This window comes from Citrus sinensis, chromosome 3, assembly GCF_022201045.2.
Source record: "Citrus sinensis cultivar Valencia sweet orange chromosome 3, DVS_A1.0, whole genome shotgun sequence".
Lineage (NCBI taxonomy): Eukaryota > Viridiplantae > Streptophyta > Magnoliopsida > Sapindales > Rutaceae > Citrus > Citrus sinensis.
Window position 1 is genome coordinate 18997307 of NC_068558.1, and position 19007 is coordinate 19016313.

At 32.6% G+C, this 19007-nt stretch overlaps 3 protein-coding genes and 1 non-coding gene across 7 annotated transcripts; 1 reads left to right on the forward strand and 3 right to left on the reverse strand.

Moving 5' to 3' along the window:
* The first annotated feature begins 3559 nt into the window (after window positions 1–3559).
* LOC102628116 (ubiquitin-60S ribosomal protein L40) lies at window positions 3560–6255 on the forward strand. Its single transcript, XM_006493108.3, has 5 exons — window positions 3560–3746; window positions 3839–3925; window positions 4127–4229; window positions 5801–5867; window positions 5966–6255. The coding sequence occupies exons 1-5, from the start codon at window positions 3644–3646 to the stop codon at window positions 5990–5992; spliced, it is 387 nt and encodes a 128-aa protein (XP_006493171.1). The 5' UTR covers window positions 3560–3643; the 3' UTR covers window positions 5993–6255.
* Window positions 6256–6312: 57 nt separating this feature from the next.
* Window positions 6313–12351, reverse strand: LOC102627243 (pyridoxal reductase, chloroplastic). Of its 3 annotated transcripts, XM_052437866.1 has the most exons (9): window positions 12028–12335; window positions 11694–11922; window positions 10853–10946; window positions 10543–10666; window positions 10175–10276; window positions 7193–7344; window positions 6966–7059; window positions 6672–6853; window positions 6313–6532 (listed from the first exon to the last, which is right to left on the reverse strand). In XM_052437866.1, the coding sequence occupies exons 1-9, from the start codon at window positions 12148–12150 to the stop codon at window positions 6529–6531; spliced, it is 1104 nt and encodes a 367-aa protein (XP_052293826.1). In that variant the 5' UTR covers window positions 12151–12335; the 3' UTR covers window positions 6313–6528. The 3 variants fall into 3 exon arrangements, with proteins under 3 accessions (XP_052293826.1, XP_052293827.1, XP_052293828.1); XM_052437867.1 differs by lacking the exon at window positions 6313–6532 and having other exon boundaries at window positions 6668–6853; window positions 12028–12343; XM_052437868.1 differs by lacking the exon at window positions 6313–6532 and having other exon boundaries at window positions 6751–6897; window positions 12028–12351.
* Window positions 12345–12424, reverse strand: TRNAL-UAG (transfer RNA leucine (anticodon UAG)). The gene has a single exon. It is a non-coding gene; the product is annotated as a tRNA-Leu (tRNA).
* Window positions 12425–13417: 993 nt separating this feature from the next.
* Window positions 13418–14647, reverse strand: LOC102628407 (homeobox-leucine zipper protein ATHB-12-like). 2 transcript variants are annotated; one of them, XM_006493109.4, is made up of 2 exons: window positions 14219–14647; window positions 13418–13759 (listed from the first exon to the last, which is right to left on the reverse strand). In XM_006493109.4, exons 1-2 carry the CDS (start codon window positions 14558–14560, stop codon window positions 13511–13513), a joined length of 591 nt encoding a protein of 196 aa, XP_006493172.2. In that variant the 5' UTR covers window positions 14561–14647; the 3' UTR covers window positions 13418–13510. The 2 variants fall into 2 exon arrangements, with proteins under 2 accessions (XP_006493172.2, XP_006493173.2); XM_006493110.4 differs by having other exon boundaries at window positions 13418–13756; window positions 14219–14635.
* Window positions 14648–19007: the final 4360 nt, after the last annotated feature.

Here is a 19007-nt window from a genome sequence, read left to right on the forward strand (position 1 = left end):
ATTATTATTAAACCATTAAGATGAATATGCGACATGGGCCAAGTGGGAGAATTGGCGTATTTTATTAGTGGCCCACGTGGCGCATTATTGAATAAGTCATATTTTGGTTTAAATAATAGGATAAATTATGGGTTGAAATCTTATTGGTCAATGGAAAAAATTAACTACCCACTTTGATGAAAAGTGAGAATCAGAGTTTTATTAAAACTAGTCCTCAATTCACCCATATTTTCTCTGCATAAAGAAAGTGAGTCACTCTAAAGAGGTCTAGAGAGAGAAATTAATTTTACTAACTTTTAGTTCTTGCAATGAAATTTGATCAAGGAAATTGTTATGGATCAAGGTATGTCTTCTTTCAATTATGATGATGTGAAAATTGTGATACATTATAATCTTAGGGATTGAAGTTTGTACAAATTAAGGTTTACTTGCTTATGAGAATTGTACAAAATTCCCAACAATCTAGTCATCTATGCTTTTTTGTTAACTCAATAATGACAATTAAGATTGCTAATGTTCACATTTTTAAAGCATCTAGGAATAATATATTTACCAATAACCCAAAGTGTAACTTTGTCAGAACTATCACCATTGCAACAAACAGAAATAGTAATTCTCTTGTTGTCCTTCTTCTGTCCTTCCAATTGCTTTATAGCAAGCGAATGATTTGCTTCCAAACGATAGAATAAACCCATCGTTTCATCCATATTGTAGATATCCTTCCATTGAAATTGGTCTAATTTAGCTTTTACACTTGGTAAAGCAGGTTCAGTATTTTCCATGGCTACCGAACCACTTTCATCAAACATTCGATAAAATTTAATTCCATGTCTTGCCTTAAAGTGCTCGAGCCAACCACTTGAGAAATTAAATTTCATATTAGAATTGCCATACATTTTCTGTAAAAATTCTTTTGCTTTGGTTTGGATAATTTCTCTAGTCATATTCACTTTCTCTTAATATTGGAGAAACCACTCATACAATACTTTTTCTAACTTGGGATATTTTGCTGGTTCATGCCTCTTAAGATTTTTATTCTTAATCGCATTTGACAAATATTCAATTGACATTTTTTAAGCGTATTTAATATTATTGACTAGCTTGTAGAGAGGTGAAATTTTTGTCGAACACATTGTTGCAATCTTTTTGACTTGAGGAATGATGTTCATTTTTATATTCGCACAATGCTTTCCTCATCTCATTAGTCGATATAAAATTCTTTTAATCCTTAAAAATGAGAAGCCATGATTCTAATGATTTGAGTCTAAAATTAAAAATAATGGATTATGTATTTTTAGAGTTTGTGTTCTATGTTTTTTGTGTTCTATGTTTTATGTACAATGAACTTACATTAATTTATTAATATCGTTTGTAAATACATGATAATAAAAATGTATTTGCATTAATTTCTTGGCTTCTATACATGTACTTGTATTAATTTATTGATATCATTTGTAAATACATGATAATTAAAATGTATTTACCTTAACTTTTTGGCTTATATGTACATGTATTTGTTTTTATAACTCATACATGAATCTTAGTTAAAAGAATAATATATGTACCAAAAAAACTCTTTATAAATTAATAAATATTCATTTATCGATAAATTAATAAATTATTCCTTTTTTGATAAATAAATAACCTCACTAGAATAATATTTTTTCCAAATCCCAACAATATTATTTTATAGAGGTTTTACTTTATTATGAGATAAATATTGTTGATCATTAAATAAACCATACAATCATGTACTACAAAGGGTTGAAGAAAGTTTTATTTATAGGTGATGATCTTCACCTCATCTTGAGTTGTTTAACTAGAGTTTTAACCATAATGTAGTGACATAATGTGCCAACATGAGACTATGTTAAAAAAAGAAATTTTTGTGTGGTATGTCTATGTTGTTACTTCCATTAGGGTATAAATGTAAATTTGACTATACACCCACATAAAATACTCTTGTTTATCCTCCCTTAATGGGTTGAAAAGTCAATACTCTCTTGAAAAAAAAAAAAAAGTCAGTACTCTAGCCTCAACTAGAGGTGTGCACTATTTGGTTTGGTTTGACTCTGACTTAAAACCGAGCCAGAAGTAAACCAATTGATTCATGATTTTGTGAGCCAAATATGAACCAAATATTAGAATCGAACTCAACTAAACCAAATTAATTCAACTCGATTTAGTTTAGTTCTATACTTTGGTCTGGTTTAGTAGAGTAATTTTACTTTATATATTTTACGAAAAACAAAATATAATAGTAATATACGATTATTATAACAATAATATTGAGTTCATAAATCTACAAACAGTAAAAAGCATAATAAAGTTCAACCGTACTCTAGAAATTCATTACAAATTATTGAAGGAACTTCACATCAAAGTTCCATTACTACTAAACACCTCTCAATCACCACTTCTTGATCCTTCAACTTCCACATCCACAATACCTTTATTATCCCTCAAAGTGAGCCATTAGCCAAGCACCAACAATTAAAGAAAATAAAATAGTGTATAATATCACATTGATAATCACATGTAAACAAATAAAATGTATCAGCTTCATTATCCAAATATTCTTCATGTTGAACCACATGAACGAATGTTAAACAAATCAAAATTGTGCAATCTACTCAAAATAAACTTAAATTTAAGTTTGACAGAACATACATTTTAAAAGTTGATCCATAAACTCATTTTCTTGAATTAATTGATCAAAGTTTATTGTCGTATCTAAGAAAAGAGAAGACCCCAACTAATTTTGTGTTGATATCAATGTTTCAATCATGTAAGGAGTTAAAGACCTTCTATATTGATATAGTTTAGGCTAGGATTTTTAATTTTTATATTTTTATTTTCATAAATTCTATTTTAATTTTTTTAGTGAACCGTTTGGTTCGGTTTGGTTTTAAACCGAACAAAAAAAGAACCAATTGATTCAAAGATTTATGAACCATTTGGCTTTTGTTGCTTGAACTAAATTGAACCGAACTGATTGCTCACTTCGAGCCCCAACAATTAGTTTTTTCATTAATTTGGATCGTTGACTATAGTTGACTAATAAATATAAAAATTTACCCTTTTTATGATCGAACGTCACTAGAAAAGAGAAAAGTTCCCCTAAATATCTAGAAGTATAACTAGTTATAGTTCTAATTTTCTCCTTTTTCCCTCTTCTCCATATTTTGTTCAAATTTTGTCCACAAGCTAAAATTATTAATAAGCCTATTTATCAAACAAGTCATATTCGTATTTAAAGATTTTGATACAATTATTAAATGAATCATATTCATACTTAAATTTGATACAATTCAATTAATGACACGGCATGATTATACAAACGGACACCCCTAGATGACACGTGCCTAAATTAATTTAAGTGCCAAAGGTTAGGGGACATAGATGTTACTTTACTAAACTGTAGGGATCTCGATGATAATACACTAAGAAGTTGGAAGAATGAAAAAGGACGACCAACAAGTACGTCTATAATCTCGTAACCAAACAAGAGCAATAGAGCCCACTAAAAACCCTAATCATGAACAGAGTCCTTCATATATAAACAAATCCCAAAATCGGCTAGTTGCAAACGAGCTAGAGAGAGAGAGAGAGAGCGAGAGGAAAAGGAGAAAAGGGGAAAAAAATGCAGATCTTCGTGAAAACCCTAACGGGGAAGACCATTACCCTCGAGGTCGAATCCAGCGACACCATCGACAATGTCAAGGCCAAGATCCAAGACAAGGAGGGTACTTACTTATTAAGTTAAAAATCAAACTTTAGAATTTTCTCTGATTATCAAATTAAGATCTAACGATTTGCTGATTAAAAATACTCTTAGGTATTCCGCCGGACCAGCAGAGACTTATCTTCGCTGGGAAGCAACTTGAGGATGGCCGTACTCTAGCCGATTACAATATCCAAAAGGGTTATTCTGTTTTATTTATTAATAAAATTTTTGCGCCATTTTTACCAATAACTTAACGTTAGTTAGTTTAGTGAATTGTAAGAGTGAAACTTAGATTGGCCTTTTAACATAAATTTTTTCCAGCATATTATTATTCTTTTGTAAATTATGTTTGGGGTTTTAATTAGTGGATTTATTTGAATGCATATAAAAAATTTTCAGAGTCAACTCTGCATCTGGTTCTGAGGCTTCGTGGTGGTATTATTGAGCCTTCTTTGATGGCATTGGCAAGGAAGTATAACCAGGACAAGATGATCTGCCGAAAGTAAGTTTGGATAATTATCATTGGTTTTAAGATAGTTTTGATTGAAATATATATCTTTAGTTCTGGATATCGATTGTTTGATTGCATCACTTTTTACTGTTATTAGTCCCTGTTTTCTAAAACAATTATAAGATAGTATCATGTTATTTTGAGCGTCATGGCTTTCTTGTCCTGTGTTAGACAGTGTGTTTTGTACATTTTATATGCTATGGTTATAGTTATGGAAGTGTTCTATGTTCTTAAAAATGTAGTTAGCTTTGCCAGAAACTGGAGCTAAGACTCAAGTTTGCTTCCTTATGAAGATGTTGAGGTAGCTCAATTCCCTCCTTATGATGGTGTTGAAGGATGGTTTCTTTTATTTAGGATTTTACTTTTAACTTCCCAGCTATTTCTGATATTCTTTAGTTGGATCACATATGGACTTATTTTGCTGAGAATGCGCCACACAAGCGCATACTTTTGATACTTGAGACACTGACTGAGTCAGAATTGGTGCTTTGACATGTTCGTTTCCCCTTGTACTTAGTTATCTCTGAATCATGTTAGGGTTTTTGCTTAAGGATTTTGTTGATTATGGTTAGAGGAAGAAATCACTTATGCATGGCTTCTTTTATTTTCATTCTTAAAGGGGTGGTTCCTGGTAATTTCTGTAGATGATTGGTTATACTATGTCGAAAGTATTTAACACTATATATTAGAAATTCCAGGATTAAGTCTGGATTATCTATGAACTTCACATAGAGGGTTATAGTATATCGAAAGTATTTAACACTATATATTAGAAATTCCAGGATTAAGTCTGGATTAACTATGAACTTCACATAGAGGGTATCTTTTAGGGTGCGTTTGGCACATTGCATTGCATTAGGATGTATTGCATTACGTTGTAATTTAACACAATGTTTGGTGTAGTGTGGATTGTATTGTATACAATATTATTTTGTATTAATATTAAAATAAATTAGTATTATTTAAATTAATTAATATCTGTGTTAAATTATTAATTTTTTAATTTAATTATAAATTAATTTTATTTATTAATGTTGAATATAACTATTTAGTTTTAAATTTATTATTTTAATATTTACATATTTAAAGTAAAATAATTAAAAAATTTTATGTAATAAAAGTAAAATAATGTATTATCATTTATTTATCAAATATTTAGTTTGACTAATATTTTATATTATTTCAATTAAATTTTATTTAAAATATAATACAAATTTATTAAAAGTTATTGAATAATAAAAGTATAATGATTAAATAATATCAATAGCATTGCAATGCTAAACCCTATCTCCTATGGTTTATTTAATGTTCCTTTATGCAACTAGAAATTACAGGAAGACATGAGTTTGCATAAGAACAGTATTTTTATGCAATACAATACAGTGTAATGCAAGCTGCCAAACGCATCCTTGAAGTATTTTTGGTTTGTATGATATCTCTACTTTTGCTGTTTGCTCTTTTGTACTTTCATTTATAAATTTGATTAATTTTATTATTTGTTATCATTTTCATATTAAATTTGTTGATGATTATGATTCTTAATAACCTAATATATGCAACAGATGTTATGCACGCCTGCACCCCCGTGCTGTGAACTGCAGGAAGAAGAAATGTGGGCACAGCAACCAGGTAAATCATTTTGAGTTGCAATGTATCTTTATGCTTTGCTTTTTCTTAGTCTTCTTGCATTAGTTAACTTACACTATATACTCCTTGGTATATTGCAGCTGAGGCCAAAGAAGAAGATCAAGTAGATATTCTGCAGAGAAATGCTACATTTTATACTGAAACAGGATGTTTTGCCTAGAATATGTAGCATCAACTATTGCCTAGTAATAGTTGTCACTTAGTACGTGATTTCTGTTTCAAGATGTTTCCAGGGTTGAGAGTATTTGTAGACTGATTACTATCGCCTCTATGTGCCGTGACATTGAGCACTTTATTATAACTTGCCTGAATCTACTATTTTCTTACACTGATGTTTAAGCACCAATAAATTTTTCACTTTCATTGGTAATGATCATCCATTGTTGGTCGATTCTGTATCTAATATTTTTCTAACACCTGAGCAAAATATACACAAGAAAAACCATATAATCTGTTAATAATGTTATTGGTTGAATCCCTGTAAAAAGTTCAATCCTGTAATACAATGGAACAATTTTGACATTTCAACTGCGGGTCAACTATCGACTCTGTATGCTTCTCGTCCGATCTGCCCAATTCCTCGTTGAAAATTCGATAAGCTATTTGCAATAATATTTGTCGCCTGACAGTTCTCTTCTCCATATTATCTGTCATTTTGAATAGTATCCAAAATTCAAAGTTTCAAGAAATGTTTTTGGATTTTGGATTATATCATGTTGGCTTGGGAGTTGGGAGCAAAGGTAAAGGGAAATATTTATGCATGGTAAATGTGAGATAACAAACTACCTTGTCTGAAAAATGTTTTGGATCATTCTCTGCGGGGACTCAAGTGCTGCGTATTCTAGCTCAAGCAACTCATCTGAACTGAGTCGCCAACCAAGAGCACCCAGATTTTCCTCAACTTGTTTCACGTACTTAACTCCAGGAATGGGTATGGTACCTTTGCAGATGCACCAGTTTATCGCAACCTGGTAATTGGATGCCTTTAACATCTTCACAAAACTTATAACAACTACAGATGCAAGATGATGTATCCTGATGGGCATAGTTAAGAATTAAAAAATTGTTCAAACCAAATACCTGTGGTATGGTTTTGCCTCGTCTTTCTGCAATTTCTTTTAGAGAGCGCAATAAAGGCTTCAATCCGGGAAGAATTTGCCTGAATAACAATGCCCTGACAGCAGACAATTGATCCAATTGAGAAACAAGCAATGAATAATGCAAGAAAATATTCATAATTGAAGAAAAGAGACTGATCTTTCACCCATTTTCCCCTAGTGAATAATTATAGTGAATTAAAGCAATACCGAGGTCCACGGGGAAGTTTAGAAGGTGTATATTTCCCAGTAAGCATTCCGAGTCCTAGAGGGCTATAAGATATCAAGCGGATGCCCAGAGAATCACATATATTCTTGATCTCCAGCTGATTTTCTCCCATACTCAGCAAAGAAAACTGCACCTGAAATATGACATCTCATTGAATGTAAGATACAATTTTATGATTACCAGCTTTTAGGTTACTTATGTCAGTCTATGCAAATGCAGCATGGTCTCCACTAAATGTATGGTTTTCTAGAAACCGAGAGATTTCAACTTTCAACAATTATACCATATTCAATAAACCCAGGGACACTCGTGATGCATAGTAGTGTAAGATTGTGTGGTCTTGGCTGGGGCACCACAAAGAAACCAGGCCCACAGGTCCAGTTAAAGCCATGAAAGAGACTCAACCCACTTTCATGAGTTTTTCTGTATATCTCTCTTCCCGAAAAGCTTGTTTATCATGATAATATCTTATTCTGAATCTTTTAGCCTCTTCGCTTATGAGATAAGATGATATGCTAGAAGTATGACACCTATTTTCTTTTTGTTGATTATTTGGGGTCTTGGTGGTAAAGAAATGAAGTTTATCAACAAAGGTGCTTGTGCTAAAATAGATAAGGCTCTATTTAGGATTAGTGGAAAGAATTTGTATATGGCTAAACTAAATAGGTATACGGTTCTATCATTCTAAAACTTAAGGCTTCAAATTATAAATTTTCATTGTTTAGTGTTTTGGCTAAAGAGTAATTAAATGAAACGGTTGAAAAATTATGTCTAAGTGCAGTGCTATTTCTTAATTCTGACCATCCTGTTCTGAACTCGATTAAGAAATTCATCTGGCTACTAAATATTTGGTTGGCTACTGAAACAAAATCTTGATAGAGGGATTCTATTAATTTTTCTCTTACCATATCTACATTGTCGCCATGAAAGGGAAAATCTTTTAGATTTTTAATAATTGCCCTGCTTTGGCATGGCTAAATATTTCTTCTAATGGCTGTTTGTGGCTAAGTGTTTGGGCATTTTGGTGGTTAATTAATAAAATATGATAATTGCTCAGGTATCACAGAAGAGGAGAGAGAGTTCTAGATGGAAAGATGTTGACGAAAAGGGGAGTTGTTTGGCAAAAAGTCGCCTTTTGAAGTTTTTATAAATCTAGTGCCAAAGCAAAATGCCCAAACACCTTTGAACTCCTGACTCACGCTTTGAGCTCTTGACTCACAGCCAAAATGCCTTTTATCAAAACAACATATATTCAGCAAGATACGGCTAACAAAGACCATGTTAAAAAGAAGTTTTCAGAAATTAAGGGAAAATTTTTATCGAGTTCTCAATACTTTTGTCAAACAAAAACTTGTTTTCAAACTATTTTTCTAAATTCTTTTCCCTTGAATAATAACAAGGACTAGCCCTTTGTTGATGCTTTAAATATAAATTATATTTTCATTAACCAAGGAGAATAGTTAACCCAAAAGATAAATGAATAAGATAAAAAAAAATTAAAATATGTTAATCACTTTCTAATTGATGTCTAAATTTACTAAATGTGAAAGGCAATAAGTAAAGGAAATTTTATAGCTTTACTTGTGTGAATACAAGATTGTGATCACGATTGTCTTTCTTTGAGCAATTTGCAATCTATTTATGTATAATAAAGTTGTCGTTACAATTATTGACTCTTAAGTACAAAGTGATAAGAAATTGGGATAATATTTACAGATGACTTTGTGCCAATAAACTGACCAAAAAGTAAATAGTAAAAGACATGATTGACTACAATAATTTTTTTTGGCGGCTAAGCGTTGATAAGAAAGGACAAAAATTAAAAAGATGCCTTCACAATTTTTTCCTTATCAGGTAGTGAGTAAAGAAAGAACATTTGTAAAGAGGAAATAAAGAAAAAGTTGGCTACTTAAGTCTTTTTGCTAGCTAAAAACTATTTTTATCTTGAGGTATCTCTTATTTGTCCATCGTTTTATCAATTGCCTTTGCTATATCTTCATCCAATAACTAATGACTCATAGCTTCCGATTTTGTTCCACATGATGTCATGTCACTGATCTCAATTATGATATTCAAATATTCTTCACATTTTTCTTTAGTACCGACTTTTAGCTATAGTAAAGGAGTAAGTCTTCATTGACGATTTTTTTGGCCAAAATAGTATAATATTTGTCCTTGTGCTATTATTTTGTTGTGAGACTCAATCCATTTGTAAAATGCTGTAATTTTATAAGTTTTTCTATATATGTCTTTTGTGGAGAAGCTTGGTTATATTGATAATATCTTCTTCTGAATCTTTTAGCTCTTTCGGCTATGAAGATCAGATGATATGCTAGGATATGACACTTGATTCTTTTTGTTGATTATTTAGGGTTTTAGTGGTAAAGAATTGAAGTATATCAACAAAAGAGCTGGTTTTAAAATAGAAAAGACTCTATTTAAGGTTGATGAAAAGAGTTTGAATCTGTCTAAACTAAATAGGTATACGATTCTTAGCGTTTAAATAATAAATTTTCATTTAGTGTTTTAGCTACCCAGGATATGGTTGATGACACTGATGCACTATCCAAAAGTTTGATTAAATGGCTAACATCCATCATTTGGAACAGAAACAGAAACTACGCATCATCAATTCTTGGATGAAGATACAGTAGAGGATATTGATGAAATGATGGACAAATAAGAGACTCATCAAGACAAAAATAGTAGTTAGCTAGCAAAAAGACTTAAGTAGTGTCAAGACCCATCCAGACCTGGCAAGATATTGTTTTCAAAATGTTTAGTCTATAAAATGTTTTCAAAATTGATAAATTTGATGATGATCTTGTTCAATTTTATAAAAATCCATTTATTGTATTAGAAAAAGATTCTAATACAAGTACTTAAAAGGTACTTTAAGAGCTAGAGAAAAACAAATATCCTTAGGATGGACTCCACATCAATGAGATTATATAAATTGATACCTGTGCCGAGCACAGAGGGACTCCTCTAGCTGTGAGGTAATCATGAATCTTCACAAGCTGGTTTGGTCCATAGTTGCTCACCCCAACTGCGCGGACTAAACCCTGCATGTTACAATTTCCATGAGTTTTAACAATTCTAATATCGATTCTGTAACTTTATTTTAATAGCAACTGGACAGGTAATGGATTCAGGTGTTTACCAAAGACAACAATATGAAACCTATACTTTCGGGGGCATTAAGATGCTATAGTTTCAACTTCAATTCCTGCCTAAAATTCTGGAGCCAATTCTCATAATGTGCAGTGATCAAAATAGAATGATGTCTGCTAATTATTTGCCTCTACATTTTAATGTAAAAATTGGTAACCTTCTCGTACATTGCCACTAAACCATTCCAAAGAGCTAATTCTTGTGGAGGAGCGTAATTTGCAGTAGACCAATGTAATTGCCCAATTCCAATTTGCTCAATCTGCAGACGGGCAAGAGAGGCCCTGGAAAATGATTCTTCATCAGATTCTATAGTCCATTGAAATAGCTATTATAAACTAAGTCAAAGATTCATTTTTCTCTATAGGGGTTATGCAACAACTCTTTTTAAGTAATTTATGAGTCGAAAGAGAAAAACTACACAATAGTACAATTGCATGAACTGAAACAGAAAAGGGCAGATGGAATACCTGCATGCATTTACAAACTGCCCTGGTGTCAGACGCCAAGGGTATGCTGCAAACTTTGTAGCAATCACAATATTATTTTGTACCTGCTTTTGCCCTGAGAATGCACCCCATGTGTGAGCTCTATAACCAGAAACCTTGTCGTAGGCAAAATAAAAGTCTTAATCAATGTCTGCACATATAGGTGATTGTAAGCAAGGTCTCATAGGAAAACAAAGAATATGATCAATCACATATGATAAGCTTAAGCTGATTATCTTGTAAGTCAATCAGGTGCTCTAGTGATTCGATGGATTCAAAACATTGAAGTGCATAAAATTGATTGAATAATCTTCATAGCTTTGACGTACTGCATTCAATTCACCAGCCACTCACTTGATTTTCAACCACTCAGTTGTCGGAGTCTCATCAGAGGAGTCCTAAGAGGACAGCTTGGCTTGGCCTCTTGCAATTGAAGAGGTGAAGGATTGATTTTAATTCACGGGTAAGACGGGGCAAGGTGCATATGTGTTACTTTTAACGTCAAGCAATTTGGCATAAGAGTGTGTTTTACCAAACTGCATGCCAACAGCAACCAATCTTAACTTCCCTAAAAGGTTTAACAAACAAATAAGAGCACATAATAGTTCAAACTTCAAGCAACGGTTTAAAGCCAAAATTGTCTTAAGAACGTGTTTTTATTTTGTACATGAACTATGGAGTACAACAATATATGAACAGGGAGCAGTGAGGTATGTATATAACCAAATTAAAGCAACTACAAAACTTGGATGATTGCATTCAATTAGTAGCTACTCATTATTAAATTTGAACTCCAGATGAAAACATTAAACAAAAAACTAACCTGGAATTTCACTGATAAATTTTCCAAGAAGCTTTTCACTCTTTCCATTTAACCTGCCAGTCCCATAAGAATCAGCAGTATCAAAGAGGTTAATACCATTCTCCACGGCCAAGTTAAAGGTTTGTTGAAGCTGAGAGTCCATTGATTCTTGATATCCCCAAAGAAACTGGTTGCCCCATGCCCAGGTGCCAAAACCCATTGGGGAAGCACTCAATGGTCCCATCTTTACCTGCCCATTATCTCAACTCATTAATTAGACATTTGTTTTTCCTTCTAATTATACCAATTTTTATTTGTTCAAGTAAAGAAGAAGGATATTAGAAAAATTCGGTACCTTTTCCCATGGCCAAAAGAGAGGGAGTTTAGGAGGCTTGAAGAGTGGAGAGGAGATTTCATTAAAAGTGTTGAAGCAGCTAAAATAGGCTACCGTGGGTGTCGTTGAGCTTGAGAATGCCATTTTAACTTGTACTTAAATTTCTTATTAAAAAAAAAAAAATCGTATCCCAAGATGGCCAAGACAGTTTCAAGTGCTCCTGCTCTGAAATCCCAAGATGGCAGAGACAGTTTCAACTTTCAAGTGCTTCTGTTCTGGTTAACTTGTGTGTGGTTGGCATTCGATTATCCAATATCACCACGAAAATTAAAATTACATGACAGCTGTGGGATTTGAACCCACGCCCTTTCGGACCAGAGCCTAAATCTGGCGCCTTAGACCACTCGGCCAAACTGTCTTCAATGCATAATGGTTTTAGGTTATTTATTTATTGATTGATGTCTTTGAATGCAATTCACAAAACGTGAGTCGGTAATCTGTGTCATTGGATTTAGTGACATCAATGACTATAAATTTATATCAAAACTTAGTTAAAATTATCTCAACCCTTTCATAAGTTATGAATTTTAATCCATTGTCCATTGGATTATGATCAACATAAATAATTAAGTAGAGAAAGGCTTATGTGATTAGAAAAAAACAGAAATTCAAGAACTTGGCATGTTTTTATAATAAAATTGCATCAAATTTTATTTTTCTTTTTATAAGATTATAATTTTTTTACCCTTTTTTATTTCCTCAAATATGTTCTAAAATAATCTCTAAGAAAATAATCAGTATAATTTGCATGAAACTGAAATTAATTGGTATAAATTTAAGACTAGCAATGCTGAAAGCTGAAACTTATCGGACAAAGACTAGCTGGTGGGCAGCTTGTTGCAAGCCGGCCGCTTATAGTTGATAAAAATTTCCTTTACAATTAGATTGAGGGAACATAAAATTTCATTTCAGATTGGGGCTTATGACATGAAAAGTAAGTTAAATGAAGAAGCCGAAAACTAGGATACCAAAGATTTTATACACGTACAGCTAACACACAATAGTTATTATATAAGAACGTACCGGTAATTAAATTTTAACTGTACAATAATATAAATGTAACGGATAGTAAAATATTATGAAAAAGATGAGAACAGCTCAGCTCAGCTCAGCATTACTTGATCCAAATTCAATACGTTGATCACTGGAGAAGCATATATAGAAGAAGAAGCAGAAGAAGAAACGAAATTATAGGAGTGAAAAACTAGAGAATCAATCTCAAGCAATCAGTTAATACATATTATGATTTAGGACCCCTTGAATTTTGCCGGTAAGTTGTGTTGTGTCGTGTACTTGTACCCTTTATATATATATGTATATATACACACACACAAACACACAGATACGATGGTGAGAGCAAGCTCATGATATATTGCAATAGAATACAAAATAGATAGAAATAAATTTGTATATTAGCTTCTCCAAGTTACTGTGCGAGATCAATTTAAACCCAGAAGTTTAACCAGTGTGACTGTGGACTGCTGCTTGTGGACGGGTCTAAGAGGCCACCTGAGTCCTCGTTGAACCATTTTTCAGATGACGCTATAAAATCATCGACGCTTTTGTTGTTGTCATTATTATCATTATTATTTAATCTGTTTGAACTGCTCCAATCACTTCTTTTCAAGTCCTTGCCGACGCCATTAATTTCATAGTCCGATTTTCCCAGCTGTTCATTCAGCATTTGCAACTGCTTCAGGATCAAGAAAAATAAATTAAATTAACAATTAGTTACAGTAAGTTTCTGGAAGGACGTAGTTCTCTAGGATTCAAAGTCGGGTACTGGAGTGGCCATACTTTATTCCCAGCAGGAGTAAAATTTAATTTGCTTACAACAATGTGATTTTCCTAATTGTTTTTAAATAAAATATTGGATATATAACAAATCCAATTAAAATAATTTTTTATGATGAAGTATAATTTTTAATTTTTTTTATATATTATTAAAAATCGATGGCTACAAATCAAAATTTTTTTGGGGTAAACAAAACTTTTGGTTGAAATTAAAAAATTACTATGGAAAAAATAGGAAGAGTGTGATTAACTAAACTTTGGTGACCGTACAAAAGAAAATAACTGCATGAAAATCACTCGAGCAAGTTCCTAGAAATTAGTTACCGGAGAAATTGCTTTCGGGAAAGGCTATTATTACCTCTAAGAGCAGGGACTCCTTCTCTTTGATCAAGGATTCAAAACCAGATGCCAAACTATCATAGTTAGCTCTGAGCTGAGCATAATCATGCTCAATCTGTTTTGATTTCCATCTAGCTCTTTTGTTCTGAAACCATATAGCTACCTGGCGAGGCTGCAACCCTAGCTCCGTTGCTACTTGCATCTTCTTCCTTGGTTCAAGCTTCGTGGACTCTGATTCGAATATGGACTCCAGCAACCTTATTTGTTCATCACTAAACCTTCTCTTGTTCTTCATTTTGCTCTTCTTCTTCCTTTTTGCTTCTGGTGAAGCAGCAGAGTCATCTTTTCTTCTCTCAATCATTTTGATTTTATGAAATTGTGATTGGAGCTCTCTTTTGATGAGCTCTATCGGCAACTATAAATAGCAGAAATGATGCCTTTTTACAGCACTGCTTTTAGTTTTATGTGGGTGGTTGCTTTTACAAACTAGTAGAACTTCTATGTAATTAAATTAATTAATAATTACCTGATCAGGAGATGTTTGAGACTTAGGTGTTGTTGCAAATTACAGTGGGTAAAACTATTAACTGTAAATGAGTGACCAGTTGGTAAATATTAGAACCAACATTAAGTCTTTATTAAATATTTTAGCAATAAATGAATGGCTTTCGTTTCATCTTCTTATTTTAGCTAGCCACTCTGCATACGAAATTACGAATTATGAGAGAAATCAAGTATCCAAGTTAAAACCCTTTAAGATCATTTTCATATTTGATGTATTAGTGACTTGATTTTTCAGAGAAGTCTCTCCATAAAATTTCAAAAATATCAAGCTTTTTTTTTTTTTTTTTAACTTTCTATACTTTCTTTTAACGTTCGTTACTCTCTCTTTTTTTTTTTTCTCTCTAAAAGAATCATATAAGGGTTTAAACTTTAAGGCATCTGAAAAATTAGAATATTAGATAATGATTTGCTAAAGTTTTTGAAGCTAGCTATTGAAGATGGTATAATTAGACAATGATAGTCTATTTGTATACGATTAAAAAAAATATATAGCGTTGATAATAAGGTTAGCAATCAATGATTTTAAAACTCATTGGGAATAGTTGTAAATTGATAAAATGAAAATATTTCAAAAAAAGTTTCAAAATTTTGGTTCTTATTATTTTATCGAAATTTTTTTAAATTATACTACTATTTGAACTCAACTCCTGCTATATTAATTTTTTTTGGGCTCCTGACACCGCTACTACCACCTCCTATCTGTACCTGCGTACATATATACATACATAATATGTCTTCAAAATTAAGGCAGATTGTAACAAGTATATGTATACTCCAAATTTGAAATTCTCTAACTCGTTTAAAAAATAACCTCCCGAAATTCCTCGACCTTTAAATTTAGATAGGGTACGGCGCAATTTTAGTGTGAAGGAGGCAAGTGCAACTCGTTATTATATAATAATAGAGTTTTTTTTTTTTTTTTTGCAAAATATGCCCGTAATTGTTTTTTAAAATTGGAGTTAGTGACTTATTTTATAGTGGTTAAATTATATGTTTATTGAATAAATTTAAATCATTAGGACGCTAAAATGTTATTACTGCTTTAATTTATTATAAAAATGTTCTAATTGAAAGAATATTATGTGACACAGTGCGAAAGTGATACTAGATTTTATTCTATCATACGTTCTTGAAAACTCAAGAAAGAAGGCTCTCACAAAAGAAAAAATATCTCAATTGAAAAATACTGAATATTATTAATGAAAAGCTTGTATCTAGAAACAAAGCATAATAAGTCTATTTCTACTAGTTATAATTATCCTATTTCTAATAAAATTATGATTCCTTATAAGAAAAGAAATATGACTTAAACAAGAAAATTAATCCTAATTAAACTCAAAAAGAAGGAAATTAAATTTATACTCCTACTATGACTAGGATTGTCCTACATCAATCTCCTCCTTTTCGAAAAAAAACTCGTCCTCGAGTTTTGTTAAAAACAAAAGACAATCTAGAGGATGAAGCTTGTAACGAAGGAGTAATTGATCTTGCAATATAAATGTGTAGCACTTCGCATCAACTTTCCTTGAAACTCGAAAATACCAAAACTTCAATTTCCTTTTGCTTTTGAATATGGCTCTTCTAAAAGCTGTAGACTTGTAGGAATAAATCATTAAAAGTTCTCTTTTAATTTGAGTCACATGTAAGTTGGGTAGATTAGATCTAGGGAAAAGATCAATTTGATGTTGAATATTCCTTATAGGAGGTAACTTGTTAGGAAATTCTTTAGGCATGATGCCTTGAAATTCTGAGAATAGTGATTAGACTTGTTCGGGCACTGATTATGTTTCAGCTACTTCTTTTGGTACTAAAAGATAGGTTCCCTTGACTTTTGGCTTCATTGAAGTAAGGATAATCTTCATGTTGTCTTTATAAAACTTGTATGTGTTATCATTCCCATGATGTATTGTATTAAGATCAAACTGCCAGGGTCTCCCTAGTCGTATACGGCAAGCATTTATGTCGACAACATCATAGGTTACTTTATCATTGTATCTTCCGATGGAAAAAAGGAATGTGGCATTGTTCAGTAACTTTAGTCTCTCCAACATGTTTTATCCATCCAATGCAACAAGGAGAATGATGTTTGTGAGTTTTAAGTTGTAGCTTGTCAACCATGGTCTTGGAATTTATATTCTCGCTATTACCACTGTTGATAATCAGATCACATACCCTCTCATTGATTATGCATCTTGTTTTAAAGATGCTACGTCTCTGAGTATCTTCTTCTTTCTTTGGTATGTATAAAAAATGTTGTGTTATTAGTGATATTCCTACATCTGGAGATGTCTGCTCTTCCTCCTCTTCTATGTCATCATTGTCTTCATATGGTTTATCCTTAGGCTCTTTATTTTCCTCTGCATGAGTTGCCAAATTGACTTTTTGGCGTCTTTGTTCTGGGTATTGATTTGATGTATGGCCTAGTTTTGAACAACAAAAACATTTATTGCCTCGTGGAATTGTATAAGGATTACTACAACTTAGTGAGTCATTTGTTGGCCGTATGTTTTGCCCATTACAATTTTGTATTGGCCTTGTAATGTTTTCCATATGAGCCTTTTCCTTATTAATTTTGTACATCTGCTCTTGTTCCTGCCAAAATGAGCGTGGGGTGGTTGACTACGAGCTTTCTATTTTTCAAGTTGCAGTTCAACCTTTTTGGCTAGTCGAATTGCGTTCTTCAATGTATGTACTAGTTGCAACCCATCTTGATCTTCTATTTCAAGACGTAAACCATCCAAGAATCAACCAACTATCTGCGCTTCTGTCTCGTGGAGGTTATTTCGTTCTATAAGCCTTTGAAATTCGAGAGCATATTCTTCGACCATTTTGGTTCTTTGATGACAGTTTTTTTACTCACGAAACAAGGTTTGTACATAGTCAAGAGCCAAAAATTGTTCCCCAGTAGGTAATGCATGTGATTCCATGTTTTGACATTTCTTTTCCCTTGTAGCACACGAGAAGTCTATAGATTGTCCACCAAACCGCACTAGCGCCTTTGAGTTTATATGCTACTACCTTGACCTTCTTTGATTCTGAAAAGTCTATTGTTTCAAAGAACTATTCAACAGCTGATAACCAATCAAGAAAGTCTTCAATGCCTAGTTGTCCATTAAATGATGGGAGATCAATTTTAATACGATAGTCATTCTGACGTGTTTCTGGTTATTCATCTTCTAGTTCTTCTTCATCTAAATCATCTGAACTTAAAAAAAGATGGAATTGCTTTTGTATTCCTATTAGAGCTACCTATTTCCTTTATTTCGTTGGTTTTCTTTTGCTCACTAAAATTATTTCTTGAATCAACAATGTCTATACCCTTTGCTTCCTGATTACTTTTTTGGACAAGTTTAATTTCTTTTAATTCTTGCCTCACTCCAAGAAATGATTCTTTCATCGTCGTAATATGGGTTTGTATTGATTGTAAGGCTTTCATTGTTTCGCCATGCATCGACTGAACAGGTTTGTGATTGTTCAAGTCACTTTATCCCCCTTATAATTTTGTCTTCAAATGAAGTAATACTTTCTTTAGAAACCATTATTTTTTTTAATTGGGTCCTTTTTTAGGTTTTTAAAAGAAAAGGAAACTATAGAATAATATTGTAATTAGAGAACAATAATGGAGTAAAATTATAAATAAGCAAAAGTTTGTGTTATCGGTGATGGTGATTGAAAAATTGGACTAGGATAGATGGATCTGGAAGATTTTATGGTGGCGAGTGTGTTGGTGGTGGTGGTTCTAGTCAAGTCATGATTTGACTAGAAAAATTAATTTAAAGTGGCGGTTGGAGTTTGTTTTTGGTTTTCAATGATCGGGCTAACGATTGGCAGCGGGAATGGGCTGGAAACAAAGGATGGTGATGGTGGATGGGTTGGTAGTGGTGGGGCTGTCAAGTCACGGCAGATTTCGATGAATCGGGTGGCGGAGGTGTCAGCGGTTCAGTGGTCGTTTGGTGTGTTTCTAGTGGATATGGTGGCAAGTTGGTGATGTTAACGGTTGGGATATGGTCGGCAGCGTGTGGGTGTTGGCTGGTGGTAGAGATCAATGGAAAAGAAGAAGAATGGTGGCGGCGGCAACTGCGTATGGTGGTTGTGGGCAGATGGCTTTGGTTTTGCTGTTTTTTTTAATGGAATTAATGGATGATGGAGGGACGATTTGTATATGGAGGGTGGTTGATGGTCAAGAAAGTTCTATCTGGTACAAACAAATGCTCTGATACCACTTGATGCAGGCAGAAGCAATA

What these genes read in the sequence shown, in the direction of transcription:
- LOC102628116 (XM_006493108.3), top strand. Translation starts at nt 3,644, where the DNA reads ATGCAGATCTTCGTGAAAACCCTAACGGGGAAGACCATTACCCTCGAG. An exon ending in CAAGATCCAAGACAAGGAGG is followed by an intron (nt 3,747 to 3,838) that starts GTACTTACTTAT and finishes AAATACTCTTAG; the next exon opens with GTATTCCGCCGGACCAGCAG. An exon ending in GACAAGATGATCTGCCGAAA is followed by an intron (nt 4,230 to 5,800) that starts GTAAGTTTGGAT and finishes TATATGCAACAG; the next exon opens with ATGTTATGCACGCCTGCACC.
- LOC102628407 (XM_006493109.4), bottom strand. Translation starts at nt 14,560, where the DNA reads ATGATTGAGAGAAGAAAAGATGACTCTGCTGCTTCACCAGAAGCAAAA. An exon ending in AGGAGTCCCTGCTCTTAGAG is followed by an intron (nt 13,760 to 14,218) that starts GTAATAATAGCC and finishes TTGATCCTGAAG; the next exon opens with CAGTTGCAAATGCTGAATGA.
- LOC102627243 (XM_052437866.1), bottom strand. Translation starts at nt 12,150, where the DNA reads ATGGCATTCTCAAGCTCAACGACACCCACGGTAGCCTATTTTAGCTGC. An exon ending in CAGTTTGTAAATGCATGCAG is followed by an intron (nt 10,667 to 10,852) that starts GTATTCCATCTG and finishes ATCATTTTCCAG; the next exon opens with GGCCTCTCTTGCCCGTCTGC. An exon ending in AAACTTCCCCGTGGACCTCG is followed by an intron (nt 7,060 to 7,192) that starts GTATTGCTTTAA and finishes GTCTGCTGTCAG; the next exon opens with GGCATTGTTATTCAGGCAAA.